The sequence below is a fragment of the Chiloscyllium plagiosum genome, unplaced genomic scaffold (assembly GCF_037043375.1).
Source record: "Chiloscyllium plagiosum isolate Xiang-an unplaced genomic scaffold, Cpla_swu_hap1 HiC_scaffold_9, whole genome shotgun sequence".
NCBI lineage: Eukaryota > Metazoa > Chordata > Chondrichthyes > Orectolobiformes > Hemiscylliidae > Chiloscyllium > Chiloscyllium plagiosum.
Genome location: NW_028270147.1, coordinates 6,009,440 through 6,024,871, shown reverse-complemented (window position 1 = coordinate 6,024,871; position 15,432 = coordinate 6,009,440). Strand labels below are relative to the sequence as shown.

Genomic DNA, 15,432 nt, shown 5'->3' with positions numbered 1-15,432 from the left:
ACTGTTCATGTTATATTAACGATCTAGATGAAGGAGCTGAGGGCATTGATGCCAAGTTTGCACATGACATAAAGATAGGTGGAGGGACAGGCAGTGTTGGGGAAACAGGCAGACTGCAGAAAGACTTGACCAGGGTAGGAGAGTAGGCAAAGAAGTGGCAGATGGAATACAATTTGCGGAAGTGTGAGTTTATGCACTTTGGAAGAATAGAGGTATTGATTATTTTCTAACTGAGGAAAGACTTCAGAAGTGTGAAGCACAAAAGGAGTCGACAGTCTTAGCTCAGAATTCACTTAAGGTTAACATACAGGTTTAGATAGCAGTTAGGAAGGCAAATGCGATGTTAGAGTGGATGTGGAGCACCTGAGGGCACAGCCTCAGAGTGAAGGGACGACCTTTTAGAACTGAGATGAGGAGGAATTTCTTCAGCAGAGGGTGGGGAATCTGTGGAACTCAAAGGGCTGTGGACGCTAGGTCATTAGAAACAGATAGCTAGGTTCCTGATTAGTAAGGAGATCAAGGGTTGCAGGGAGAATGCTGGAGAATAGAATTAAGAAACATTACAGCCATGATTGAATGGCAGAACAGATCTGATGGGCCGAAAGGCCTAATTCTGTTTTTATATCTTATGGCCTATGATGTTATAACCAAAAGAAATGTAGCCTTGAGCCATGCAAAGAGATGTCAGGGCCAATGATCAAAAAAATGGACCAAGGTAGGAAGTGTTAAGGAGGCGAGAGAAGGTTATGGAGGCAACTCCGGACCTGGGGACCTCATAGCTGGATACAATATGGTTGGCTGGAGAGTCACTGGGACATTGTCTGGAATGGAGCCATCCAGCTGTGAAGAGAGACGGACAGGCTTGGTTGTTTTCCTCTGGGTGTGGAAGGCTAAGGTGGGGGGCTGGCAGATCTGATTGAGGTGTACAACATTCTGAGGGGCAAAGACAGGGCAGAGAAACATCACCCCTTCACAGAGAGGTCGATACCCAGGGGACAAAGTTTTAAGGTAAGGAGAGGAAGTTTTAGAGTGGATTTGAGGAAATATCTTTTCACCCAGAGGGTTGTGCATATCAGGAACTCACTGTCTAAAAGGGTGGCAGAGGTAGGGACCCTCCAGATGATCAAGAACTCTTTAGATGTGCAATTGAAGTTTCAGAGCAGATAAGCCTGCAGGCCAAGTGCTGGTAAACTGGGTTAGATGGATACAATAGGCTGAATGGCCTCTTTAATGGAAGAGGGTGGAATTAGGGTATTGAACTCAATGATCAACCATGACTATAATAAATGGCACAGCAGGCTTGAGGGGTCGAATGGCCTACTCCTGTTTCTAGTTTCTATGCTTCCTTGTCAAAATCCTATGTCAATTCATTCTGCATCTGCTTCAGTGGGAGATAAACCTTTCTGGCAAAAAACTTACAGCAGAATTTGTCCGGGTGCAGCATCCGGCTGAATCGTAGGCCAAGTCGGTCAAATTTGGGGCTTAGGAGTTTTGCAGCTATATTGCACCCAGCTGCACTGTTAAAGTGAATAGAAGATACATTACAACCATAAAAATATCATATTCAGTAAACTCTGAATGACTTAAAATTCCAGCCCAGGTCTGTGCACTTACAGAGACCTGAGAGAAGGGAGTGAAGTCCTTGCCAGATATCTGAACTGTGAATAAGCAAAGCTCGCCACTTGCAAATTGGTTTCCTTTAGCAGTGAATCAGTCAGCACTAATAAGGAGTTCAAAGGTGGCTTGGTGCACAGGAATATTGCACAAGCAGACATTCGTATCTCAGGATGATTCTTTTGATTCATGAATAACTGTATCATGATGGCTTGCACCTGAGGCATAAGAAAGCAAGCATTAGCCATTAAACAATACATGTTCGCATTGCCCAATGTGTACGGTGTTCTCATTGTATTTCTTATTTTTGAACAACTGTCATATAATCCACGGTAACTGCTCCAATCTGCAACGCTTGGGTACAAGATATTTCTAAATTTCATACTTTTCTGGATTATGGAAGAACATAAAAGTAGAAACCACTAGGAGGCATAAATATTTATCTGAAACACAAAACAGGGATAAACAATGCAAAGTCATAATAAAAAGTCATTTTAATTATTTTAAAATTGTGTTTTCCATGTTCTCACTCCAATTGTAGCCTTAGTTTGAAATATAAATGCTTCCTGACTTCACTCCGAAATGGCTTTGACTTTATGTTAATCTTATTGCCATTGTTCTCAGTTTATCCACTAAGTCACAAATTATCGTATCCCTTCATCATTTAACCAACTCATCCCTCAAACCCAAGAGTTTAAGAGAACACAGATTAATTTATTGCAACCTTTTATCATAATTTAGATTGTTGAGGCAGGTGGGTCATCACTGTTATTTAGCATTGTATGGCCTGACCCTTTTCTATTGTGCAGTTTGCACACCATTCACCATGTTACTAATTAGCATTCAGTTCATAAATATGGAATATGGAACCATCTTTGATTGTCTTTAAAAACCTATCTGATTCACCAATGCTCTTTAGGGAGGGAAATTTGCCATCCTTACCTGGTCTGGCCTTCATGTGATTCCAAACTCAATCCAATTGGTAATAGTCACAGCAAGCCATTCACTTAAAGGGTAATTAGGGATGGGCATCAATAATAGCCTTACTGGTGATGCCCACATCCCATGAAAGAACAAAAGGTATTTCACTCAAGGATGCCAAAAACGCCAAAAGGAATCATGAGGACAGATAACTGAAAGTGGACTCAGAAAGGTTAACTTTAAGAATCCTCTTATTGGAGGGAAATGGAGTTGGGAGCTGAAGAGGTAATAGAGGGAATTGTAATTGCTTGTCGAAATATAAATTATCTCCCCAAATGTCAGTATACATTGGGCCCACTGGAGATTGGAGCCTCAAGGCTGAGGCTGAGGGATTTTTTTCTTTAGTCAGGGATACAGATTGGAGGTGAAAACAGAGTTTAGGTCAACTATTGTCTAATTTAATGACTGAATACGCTCAAGGAGGTGAATAGCCTTGTTCTGTTCCTTTGTATAAAAAAGAAAATGGGATTCAAATAGAAAAGGAGGCAATGACAAACAAAACAGCTTAAAAATGGAGAAAAAGAAATTTTTAAAAAATCAAATTGCAAACGTATAAAGGGCTAACTTGAAATCAAAAACCTGGCACACAGTATATTCAGATGATAAGATTCCACCACCGATTCCAAACCCGTTAAAGTTAGTGCTTAACATGTTTAGAGCAACTTGAAGTTTTGTTTTACCTTTCCTGGGTCTTTCTTTGCAATGTTACGCAGAGCCATGATAGCATCGACCTGAACTTTCAGCGGGATGGTAGCAGCCGCTGTGCCGAAGCCGGGTAACAGTTTCATGATGTTCTTGATGCTCACTGGCTGCCCTGCATTGCCGATTGCCTTGAGTCCGAGAACAATGTCCTCCTCATTGGCATGTGCTGTAGCTGCACTGAGCAAGTCATGGAGCGGCTGTGACAAAGAACAAAGTTCAAAGAAAATTACAGCACAGGAACAGGCCCTTCAGCCCTCCAAGCCTGCACCGATCCAGATCCACTATCTAAACCTGTTGCCTATTTTCTAAGGATCTGTATCCCTCTGCTCTCTGCCCATTCATGTGTCTGTCTTGATGCATATTACATGATGCAATCGTGCTCACTGGCAATGCATTCCAGGCACCCACCATCCTCTGCGTAAAGAACTTTCCATGTATATCTCCCTTAAATATTTCCCCTCTCACCTTGAACTCGTGACCCCTAGTAACTGAGTCCCTCACTTTGGAAAAAAGCTTCTTGCTATCCACGCATGGAAGAGGAGAGCCTCCATGAGAAACAAATAGGATTCATATCAACACAGTTCAGTCACAGCTAGCGATTGCATCACATCAGCCCACCTTAAACAGACTGTCAGGGCACGTCTCCTTCTCTGCACAGAATCTGAAAACCATGGAGCCATAGCCGAGGTAAACAATCTGGCGAAGTATGGGGATCTGCTGCACATGATTCATGCCAAATAGTTCCTACAGAAAAACAAAAATCAGGTTAGCTGTTACCTCTTAGAGCAAAAAAAGGAATATTGTGATGTATGGTGTGTGTTATGCATAAATATATTTTATTTTAGAGTTTGAATTTTGAACTAGGAGACTGAGGGAGGATCGTATAAGATCAAGACAGGCATGGATAGGGTGAATGCACTCAGTCCTTTTCCCAGAATTAGACAATCGGGGACAAGAGGTCATCAGTTTCAGGTTAGAGGGGAAAAAATAAAAGGGAACCTGAGGGAAATCTTTAGACAGAGAATGCACGTAGAATGAGCTACCAGTGGAGGTGTTTGAGGCGGATACATTAACAACATTTAAAAGGCAATTAGACAAATACATGGATAGGAAAGGTTTTGAAGGATATGGACCAAGTGGGTTAGTGTGAATGGACATTTTGGTCGACATGGACAAGTTTGGGCCAAAGGGCCTGTTTCTGTGCTGTAGGACTCTCTGACTCTATGACTGTATAACTAGTGGCATGTAGAATCCAGTCTGAGTAAACAAAAGGTTTAATGATTAGCAGTGTAATGGGGTTTAGTTTTCATTGGGAGAGTTTTTAACAAGCAATCAGAGTAAACGGTGGTCCATCAGGCTTTTAGTTAAAGAAATCTCAATTTGTTTTTGTCTTAGGAAACATTCCAGTGTTGTGAAAGTTGAAGGTGAATGCACAAAACAGTTATTCCTGAAGAAATAGGATAGTTTAGAACTGTTAAGCAATTTGTTACCTCAGTGAAATGGGATTACTTGGCAAGTTCCAGACCAAAATGTTTGGCTAAAACTCTGAAGGGGTTACTTCAAGCTGAGAAACTCTAAGCTCAGTTGTCAGGATACTCAAGCAAGAGGCAATCAGTCTTTCAAGATGAGGCATTGTTAGGAACAGTTCTGTCGATCTATAGAGGTGATGGAGAGGTTATTGTCTGTGATGAGTGATTATTGTACAGGGTTACTACAGATATGAAGCTGTATTTTACCATGTGATTCAAAATCTTTAAACTTGTGCTATATCTAAATGGCCGGCACGGTGGCACAGTGGTTAGCATTGCTACCTCACAGTGCCAGAGACCCGGGTTCAATTCCTGCCTTAGGCGACCAACTGTGTGGAGTTTACACATTCTCCCCATGTCTGCGTGGGTTTCCTCTGGGTGCTCCAGTTTCTTCCCACAGTCCAAAAATGTGCAGGTTAGGTGAATTGGCCATGCTAAATTGCCTGTAGTGTTAGGTGTAGGGGAATGGGTTTGGGTGGGTTGCGCTTCAGTGGGTCGGTGTGGACTTGTTGGGCTGAAGGGCCTGTTTCCACACTGTAAGTAATTTAATCTAATTTGTTTTTTTTTCTATTTATCTTGTTTTGTTTTGCATATGAAACTTCAATTTTATTGTTAAAATCAAACCTGCAACATTGTGTACTTATGTTTCAGTGCGAAATTATCTCATTGATTAAAAATCAAACAAGCTATGATCTATGAAGTCAGGTTTCAGTCTGGGATCTGACTTGTCCAGAAATAATATCAGCTGGGTTCATAATAGTTCTGGATGTAGGTTTGCTTGCTGAGCTGGAAGGTTCGTTTTCAGATGTTTCGTCACCACACTAGGTAACATCACCAGGGAGCCTCCAGATGAAGCACTGGTGGCATAGCCCCGCTTTCTATCTAAGGATACTAGTGAGAGTGGGTATTTTGTAAATGACATTTGTGGCTAGGGTTTCTGGGCAAGTTTTGTCTGCTTATTTGAGTTTGTTTCTGAGAAATCGGCGGACAGTGTTCATTGGGTACCCATTCTTTTTGAATACATTTTATAGGTGATTTTCCTCTACTCTGCGTAGTTCCTCTGTGCCGCAGTGTGTGGTGCCTCATTGAAATAATGTTCTGATGCAGCTTCATTTGTGGATGTTGGGATGATTACTTCTGTAGTTCAGTATTTGGTCCATATGTGTTATTTTCCTGTTGACGCTGAAACCCTAGACACTCTCCCCTACATCAATGACATCTCAGAAATGACTGCCAGACTACTCAGACCTCTTAGCAACATGGTAGCCCACAAACCCACAGACACACTAAAACAGCAGCTGATGGACTTGAAAGACCCTATACAGACACCAAGCAAAACTAATGTCATTTACAAAATATCACGCAAGAACTGTAACAAACACTACATTGGACAAACAGGCAGAAAACTAGCCACCAGGATATATGAACATCAACTAGCCGCAAAAAGACATGACCCACTCTCATTAGGATCCTTACATACAGATGAGGAAGGACACCATCTCGACTGGGACAACACATCCATCCTAGGACAAGCCAAACAGAGACACACACGAGAATTCCTCGAAGCATGGTATTTCTACAGGAACTCTATCAACAAACACATTGACTTGGATCCCATTTACCACTACCTGAGAAAAAGAACTGGAAATGACATCACCACAGGAAATGATATCACTGCGTGAAATAACATCACCAACCCAAGGAAACCTAAACACCTAAATAGAAAGTGGGCCATACCACCAGTACTTCATCTGGAGGCTCCCTGATGATGTTACCTATTATGGTGACAAAACTTCTGAAAATGAACCTTCCAGCACAGCGAGCAAACCTACATCCAGAACCTCAACCTGAGCTACAAATCTTCACAAAACCCGTTCATAAAAGTATCAGAACTGCTTCTCTGCTAGCCAAGTTTCTAATAGATTCAAGAATGTACCAGGGATGAGGGACTTCTATCACTCGGATAGCTAATTAAGATGTCCAAAATCATAAAGATTTTTGATAGTCAATAAGAAGCAATATTTTCCACTGGCAGAAGGGTCAGTAAGAAGGGGACAGAGGCGATTATCAAAAGAATCGGTGGAGAAATCCAGAGATATTTTTACATAGCAAGTTGTGAGGATCTGGAACACACGATTCCAAAAGAGTGGGAGAGGCAGATACAATCATAATTTTCAGGGAGGGCATTAGACCATAAGACTATAAGACATAGGAGTAGAAGTAAGGCCATTCTGACCATCGAGTCTACTCTGCCATTCAATCATGGCTGATGGGCATTTCAATGCCACTTACCTGCACTCACCCTGTATCCCTTAATTCCTTGCGAGATCAAGAATTTATCAGTCTCTGCCTTGAAGACATTTAATGTCCTGGCCTCCACTGCACTCCGAAGCAATTAATTCCACAGGCCCACCACTCTCTGGCTGAAGAAATGTCTCCTCATTTCCATTCTAAATTGAATTCTAATTCTAAGGCTGTGCCCACAGGTCCAAGTCTCCCCTCCTAACAGAAACAAATTCCCAGCATCCACCCTTTCTAAGCCATGCATTGTCTTATTAGTTTCTATTAGATCTCCTCTTAACCTTCTGAACTCTAATGAATACAATCCCAGGATCCTCAGCCGTTCATCGTATGTTAGGCCTACCATTCCAGGGATCATCTGTGTGAATCTCCGCTGGATACGCGTCAGTGCAAGTATGTCCTTCCTGAGGCATGGAACCCAAAATTGGACACAGTATTCTAAATGGGGCCTAACTGGAGCTTTATAATATCTCAGTAGCACATCACTGCTTTTACATTCCAACCCTCTTGAGATAAATGACAACATTACATTTGCTTTCTGAACCATGGACTCGACCTGCAAGTCAACCATTAGAGAACCCTGGACTAGCACTCCCAGATCCCTTTGTACTTTGGCTTTATGAATTTTCTCACCATTTAGAAAATAGTCCGACCCTGTATTCTTTTTTCCAAAGTGCAAGATCTCACATCTGCACTCGTTGAATTTCATCATCCATTTCCTAAACTGTCTAAATCTTTCTGCAGCCTCCCCACCACATCAGAACTACCTGCTGCCCGCCTAACGTCGTATCATCAACAAACTTTGCCAGAATGCCTCCAGTCCCTTCATCCAGATCATTAATATATAAAGTGAATAGCTGGGGCCTCAACACTGAACCCTGTGGGACACTGCTTGTCACCTGCTGCCATTCTGAAAAAGAACCTTTTATGCCAACTTCCTGCCTTCGGTCAGACAGCCAATCCTCAATCCATGGTAGTAGCTCACCTTGAACACCATGGGCCCTCACCTTACTCACCCGTGAGGTACCTTATCAAAGGCCTTTTGGAAGTCTAGGTAGATAACATCCAGTGGGTTTCCCTGGTCTAACCTACTTGTTACCTCTTCAAAGGATTCTAATAGGTTTGTCTGGCACGACCTCCCCTTACTAAACCATGCTGAATTAGACAAATCTTTGAAGGGAAAATATCTGGGGAAAGATTGAGGAGTGGAATTCATTACAAAGCCCTTTCCAGGAGATAGAAAGGCACAATGGGCCATATGGCTTCCTTCAGAACTGCCCCACTCTATGTATCCGCGAGTGGAATATGTTCATACTCACTCTGACTATTGATAGGCTTTGATGGTCAGCTGTGATTTGATGCATGGCAAGGACCAAGGCCTGAACTATGTCAGCTGTCGAGATGTCCAAGTTCTGAATTTTAGTTTTGAGGAAGTTCAGTGCAGCAGGTGTACCAACAGCAGGAAGCGCAAACAGAATCCAGCGCCGAGTGCTACAAAACAGAACAGAATGTCTTCTTGTTTTCATATGTTTAATTCCACATTTTCCTGCCATATTCACATATAAAACAGCCACAATCTTATTTTCAACAGTGGAACAGGTACAGAGGTTTGAATGCCCTGTTCCGGTTGTTATGCTCCTCGATAATTGGTCATGGGTGAGCAACCAAGTTGCTGCAAAGGTTGCAAGGATCAAAGTGATCAGGTCACAGTGCTACGGTCAAAAGGGGAAACCAGGAATTTTTTAAACTAAGTTTAAACTTCTAGTTTTGTTTCTTCAGTGTCACTGGGTCAGAATCCTGGAATTCCCTCCCTCAGGGCATTGGGGGTCAGCCCACAGCACACAGACTGCAGCGGTTCAAGAAGGCAGCTCACTCCCACCTTCTCAAGGGGCAACAAGGGACAGGCAATAAATGCTGGGCCCAGCCAGTGACACCCACATCCCACAAATGAATTTAAAAAGTTACATCATAACCTTTCACATTTTAAATAAAAATGTTTTCAATACAATTGTCTAACAAAGCAAACACTAAGAAGCTAACAAACACCATCAATCAACACAAAAACATATCATAAAGGAAGCAGAGGGTTACAGTTGAGGGTGCTTTTCCCCACTTGGAAATTGGTGTCCAGTGGAGTTGTACAGTGTTGGAACTCTTGCTGTTTGTGGTATATTTGCAGACTTGAATGTAGGAGGACCGATCAGTGAGTTTGCAGATGAAACAAAAATTGGTACTCTGGTGAACAGTGAGGAAGATAGTTTTGGATTACAGGATACAGGATTACAGATGGGTTCGTCAAATGGACTGATCCGTGGAAAATGGAATTCAATCCAGATAAATGTTAGGTAATGTACTTGGGCAGGACAAACAAGATAAAAGAATACATTATGAGTGGTAGGACCGTGAAGAAATACTGAGGATCTGAGGGACCTTGGAGTGTTTATGTGTCTACTGGTTCCTTAAGGTATCAGGGCAGGTGGATACAATGGTTATCAAAGATATCTACCTTTATTAACCAAGGCATGAAGTTTCAAAACAGGGAGGTGATGCTAGAACTGTATAAAGCCTTGGTTAGGCCCAACCAGAGTATTGTGTGCAGTTCTGGAATCCAGATTCTAGGGCAGATGTGATAGCACTGGAAAGGGTACAGAGGAGACTAGCGAGGATGTAGACTGGGCTGGAGAGTTTCAGCGATGAAAAGGGATTGGACAGACTGGGTGTTCCTTACAGCTGAGGAGACTGAGGGGACATGATTGAGATGAGAAAATTATGAGGGGCATAGACAGAATAGACAGGAAGGAACATTTACCCTCAGAGGAGGGATCAATGATCAACAGTATAGATTTAAAGGAAGGGACAGAAGGTTTAGAGAAGAAGGCTTTTCATCCAGAGGGTGGTGGGAATCTGAAGCTCCTGGCCTGTCAGGGTGGGAGAGGCAGAAACCCTCATCACATGATAGGTATTTAATTGTGCACTTGTGATGTCAAGGCATATGGGGAAAGTGCTCAAAAATGGGATTAGAATAGTTAGGGGGTTGTGTTTGAACAGTGTGGCTATGATGGCCCAAAAGGCCTTTTCCTGTAGATCTCTATGATCGTACAAACACTGCTCAGAACAATGTGTAAGCTTAATTTATATTTTTTACTTTGTGTGTTAAAAAGGAAATCAAACGAGCCATCTCCAAATCTCAAAACTGACCTTTGGATAAGAATCACCATATGAATATTTCACATTCCTCTATTGTAGACAAAATTTCAGAAAGGGAGATCCATTATTTAATATTTTCCCATTTACAACTCCTACATTATTGAATATTTACATTATATTGACAGGTTGTGCAGTGTAGGCTTGTAATACGTCAGTCATCGATGATTAAGGGCTGTACACTTGAATCTATTTAAAATTATAAAAGTTTTGATATTCCAGCTGGAGTCTGTAATGATTTACTCTGTTATGGGAGTCAAGAACATAAGTTGGTCCATTGAGAGGGCAATGGAAAACTGTAATTCTCTCCTTTAAGACCAAGATGATCACTCTCGCTGGAGCTCATCCACTCTGCCCATTCTTTTTCTCCATTTCTTCTCTTTTCTATCCTCTTCGTGTTTTGTTTCCATCTTCTATCCTGGCCTCTGACTGACAACCTCCTGGCCTGACTTAGAGACCCCCCGTAGCGTCCTCCTGGCCAGGAGTAGTGGCGCCCTCGGGCATCCTCCCAGCATGGTATCTTCCCGGCCTGGCGTGGGGTTCTGAAGTGATCTCCCAGCCTCATGATCGTCAAGGTCTGGAGCCAGGGCCCCATGCAGACAGGAGGCTAGGTGCCAGTGTGGTCTGGGTTGGAAGCCTGTTCCTCTGAACTTTAACTTCTGCAGCTTTGACATTTTATTTCTCCATTTTCTAAGATCTTGCAACTAAAGAAACTGTACCTCGAGACCTTTGCACCTAAGGTGATGCTGTAAGTGGTGATGTATAAACTTCTCACTGTACTCATTGAATATATGTGACAATAAAGGCTAATTCCAATTCTAATTCTAAGAGGATGGAGTATTAATCTGTACCCAAACCAGTCAGTCAGACAGAGAAGCAAGGTATGTTATTCTGTGGATAGAGTTTATTAAATACTCAGTCTGACAGCTTCTTATACCAAATCCCCATGTAACCCCTCTGTGTTAGACATGTTGGCTATACTGTATAAATTTGCTCAGATAAAAAATACCTAACTAATAGCCAAGAAGTTTCTCTTCAGCCTCAAATAAAAACATTTGCAAACAACAGTGGACTTAACTAGACTTTAATGTTTTGTAGTCAATTGAAATTTTCAAAACTCAGATTCTTACATTTTTATTTGGTAAGGTTATTAGGAATCAAGGTCGGTAATTACAATTAACATCATTCTGAATTTGACCAACAAGAAGAACAACACGTTGTTTTCTTTTTCAGCATAAACCAGTAAATGAGCAATGTAAGAGTCAATTACTCACTTGAGCTCAAGGCTGTGTGACTTTCTCCACAAGGTATCGATAGTTTCTTCTGTTGTGGATCGGAGTAATTGAACAAGTTGCAGAAATTTGGCAGGGGTGTCAAAATGGATTCTGTCCTGATTGTGCCGTTCCAGGTGTGTCAGGGTGTCGAGAATCTACAAAATTAGGAGAGTCACTTCAAATTACTTCCAATTTCAAATCTCAGAAACAGGCCAATACAACATAATTTGGTGATTAGGTAAGAGTAATATGTGAGTGTGGCATTATCATTTTGGCTGGACGAATGGAAAGTCAGAATATGTTTTGAAAGAACTGGAAAATGTTTGCATTCAGAGAGAGTTGGGTGTCATGAATCACAGAGTTAATATGTAAGTGTCATTAAAACAATTAAGAATACAAATTGTATGTCAGCCCTCATTACAAGTACGTTGGAATAAAAACAAGGAAGTCTTGCGACAATTATATGAAGCTATGGTGGAATCAATTGCAGTACAAGGTGGGCAATAAATGCTGAAATAGTCAGAGACACCCATGTCCCATGAACAAACAAAACTAAACACTGTTCCATTTTAATCTCTGTACTGCAGAAAGAATGGTTCCACGGATGAGGACATTTATTAATGAGGGTAGATGTATTGAAACCTTTCTGTCTGGGGAAAAACAATGGTTAAGAGGACATCTGATTGAGATTTTCCCACACATTAAAGGAACAACGACAAGATGGCATAGATTTAAATTGATTTGCAAAAAATAGGGGATGTGACTTTGATGTGCATAAAAATCTTTCACACAGCGAGAAGTTAGGGTGTAAAATCCACAGCTAGTACTCTATGGAGACAAAAAAACCCTGCAGATGCTGGAATCCAAAGTAGACAGGCAGGACACTGGAAGAACACAGGAGGCCAGGCAGCATCAGGAGGTGGAGAAGGGTTACATCCAAAAAGCTGACCTCTTCACTGCCTGATGCTGCCAGAACTGTAGTGGAGGCAGGTCAATTGAGACATTCAAAAGGTTATTGGACAATTGGATAGCAATAGTGTGTAAGGATATGGGGCAAGGCTGGGAGATTGACACTGGGTAATGATGAGCTGAAGGGCCTCCAACTGCAAAGTAACAATTCTGAGAATCTGATTAAGATGTACTTGCTTTATACAAGAGTGTTCACATTGCTGTGCTAAAGGGATGGCAGATCTTGTGATCATGGAACACTCTCCACACTTTAGGCAATGGGAGGTGATATTCTTTAACAAGACAGATGTATAAGTGATGTGTTTCTGCAATGAATAATTGGACTTTCAGGGATCGAGAACAAGACGGCATGGATTCAAGAAAATTGGTAAAACTGCAGTACAACCAGCTCCTGATCAGGTTCTTATTGTCTTCATGCTGCCAAGGAGGGGCAGAAGCAGCTACAATAGTAACATTTAAGAAGTCATGCCCTACCAAGTTATAGTCCAACAAGTTTATTTGAAATCACAAGCTTTTGGAGCACTGCCCCTTTGTCAGGTGAAGTGAGAGGGAAGCACACAGACACAGAATTTATGGGCAGAGAGATCAAAAGATTGACCATGGACTACTCTTCAAAATCAGTCTCATTCTTGGACACACACATCTCCATCAAGGATGGACACCTCAGTACCTCACTCTACCACAAACCCATGGATAACCTCACGATGCTGAGCTTCTCCAGCTTCCACCCAAAACATATTAAAACAGCCATCTCCTACGGACAAGCCCATATGCATGATCTGTTCAGACCAAAACCTGACCAACACCTGAAAGTGTTGAAAGGCGCCCTTACAAGAACAGGATATGATGCTCAACTCATTGGATGCCAGTTCCGAGGTACCACAGTGAAAACTGCAATAAACTCCTCAGAAGACAGACACAGGATACGATCAATAGATTACCCTTCGTCATCCAGTACTTCCCCAGAGTGGAGAGACTACACCGTGTTCTTCACAGCCTTCAACATGTCATTGATAATGATGAGCATCTCATTGAGATCATCCCTCCGCCTCCACATCTCACCTTCCAACAACCGCCAAACCTTAAACAGACCATCGTTCGCAGCAAACTGCCCAACCTTCAGGACAACAGCGATCACAACAGCACACAACCCTGTCATGGCAACTTCTGCAAGACATATCAGATCATTGATATGGACACCACCATCACACATGGGAACACCACCCACCAGGTACACAGCAGATAATCATATGACTCAGCCAATGTTGTCTATCTCATACGCTGCAGGCAAGGATGCCCTGAGGCAGGAGCAAGCAGACACTACAACAACAGATGAATGGACATTGCACAACAATCACCAGACAGGAATGTTCCCTCCCAGTCAGGGAACACTTCAGCGGTCAGGGACATTCAGCCACTGATCTTCAGGTGAGCATCCTCCAAGGTGGCATTCGAAATACACAACAACATAGACTCGCCGAGCAGAAACTGACAGCCAACTTCCATACCCATGACGACGGCCTGAACTGTGACCTTGGGTTCATGTCGCGCTACATGTGACCTCACCACACTGTTCTGTATCTGTAAAATCTTCCTCACTGTCCTGTTTTGACAGCGTGACTTTGATAACCTGTTATGATCTCTTTACTTTAGTTAGTTTCTACAGTTTTGGATTATTTATTACTTTGGTTAGACCCCCGGTACGTGACTTGTATACCTAGCATGTTATCCCAATGAAATACAAAGAACTGTGGATGCTGCCTATCAGGAGCAGGGGCAGAGCTTTCTGGGAGTGCTCTGTAGCTCTTGCAGCATCTGTGAGGAAGAGTCAGAGTTAATGTTTCCGGTCCGGTGACCCAAACTCTGGTTTTTCTTCACAGATGCTGCCCGACCTGCTGGGCTTTCCCAATAGCTTCTGTTTGCATTCCATGTTATTCCAGCTGTTTAGCTTGTCTCCAGCACCACCTTATTTTTAATTTTTGTAATTATCTCTCTGCCTCATTTATTCAGATTATAGGTTGCTTGTTATTCAGCCATTGAAACTTTACTCACACTGTCTAACACTCTTATTCACCTGTAGGTTCAATACTCCTTTCACACCAGCTGTATGATCTGCCCTTGATCTATAAACTCTGTGGCTCTGTGCTCTTCTCTCTCACTTCATCTGAAAGCTTGTGATATCAAATAAACCTGTCGGATTATGACCTGGTGTTGTGTGACTTCTGGCTTTGTCCACCTCAGTCCAACATCAGCATCTCCACAACATTTAAGAGGTATTTAGACAGACACGTGAACAGACAGAGAATACAGGGATATGGATCATTTGCAAGGGATTAGATTAGGATGACATCATGGTCAGATATAGTGGGCCGAAGGGCCTGTCCCTGTGCTGCCCTATTCTGTGTTCAGTGTTCTATGTTCTTTTGGAAGTTTATAGCTGCACCAGATGGAATAATACATCATCTTTTTGTGACATTTACCACTTTTTCCACATTGTGGACTTTCATTAATTTCATTGGTTTGCCAAGTATATTCTCATCAAAGCGATATTTCAAGGTTCCTCGATTCACAAACTGAACCTGCTGCTCATGTAGTACCACAGGCCTGATGTTTACCAGCCTGAGGTGTTGCCTGTAGATAAGATGAAGAAAGGTTATTGACCGGGGAGACATTCAACTCTTACACAAGTAAAAATCAGAATCCGATTATCAGATGTTGGAAAGACAAACACCCTAACCTTTTATTTAGCAGAAAGCCAGTGAAAGAAATAGAAGAGCAGGAGTAGGCCATTCAGCCTCTCAAGCTTGTTCTGCTATTCAATGAGATCATGGCTGACCTGTGGCCTCACTCCAAAAACC

At 42.2% G+C, this 15,432-nt stretch overlaps 1 protein-coding gene and 1 pseudogene across 1 annotated transcript in view; one reads left to right on the top strand and one right to left on the bottom strand.

Moving 5' to 3' along the window:
• LOC122554110 (vitellogenin-like) overlaps positions 1–15,432 on the bottom strand; it is a 106,611-nt gene that overhangs the window by 74,773 nt on the left and 16,406 nt on the right. Inside the window, exons 7-13 of the mRNA XM_043698608.2 lie at positions 15,055–15,205; positions 11,606–11,760; positions 8,447–8,618; positions 3,916–4,041; positions 3,276–3,494; positions 1,615–1,832; positions 1,420–1,517 (exon numbers count right to left, since the gene is read on the bottom strand). Of these exons, the coding sequence (XP_043554543.2) occupies positions 1,420–1,517; positions 1,615–1,832; positions 3,276–3,494; positions 3,916–4,041; positions 8,447–8,618; positions 11,606–11,760; positions 15,055–15,205 (1,139 nt within the window). The remainder of the gene's footprint in view (positions 1–1,419; positions 1,518–1,614; positions 1,833–3,275; positions 3,495–3,915; positions 4,042–8,446; positions 8,619–11,605; positions 11,761–15,054; positions 15,206–15,432) is intronic.
• Positions 13,437–14,134, top strand: LOC148149079 (uncharacterized; annotated as a pseudogene).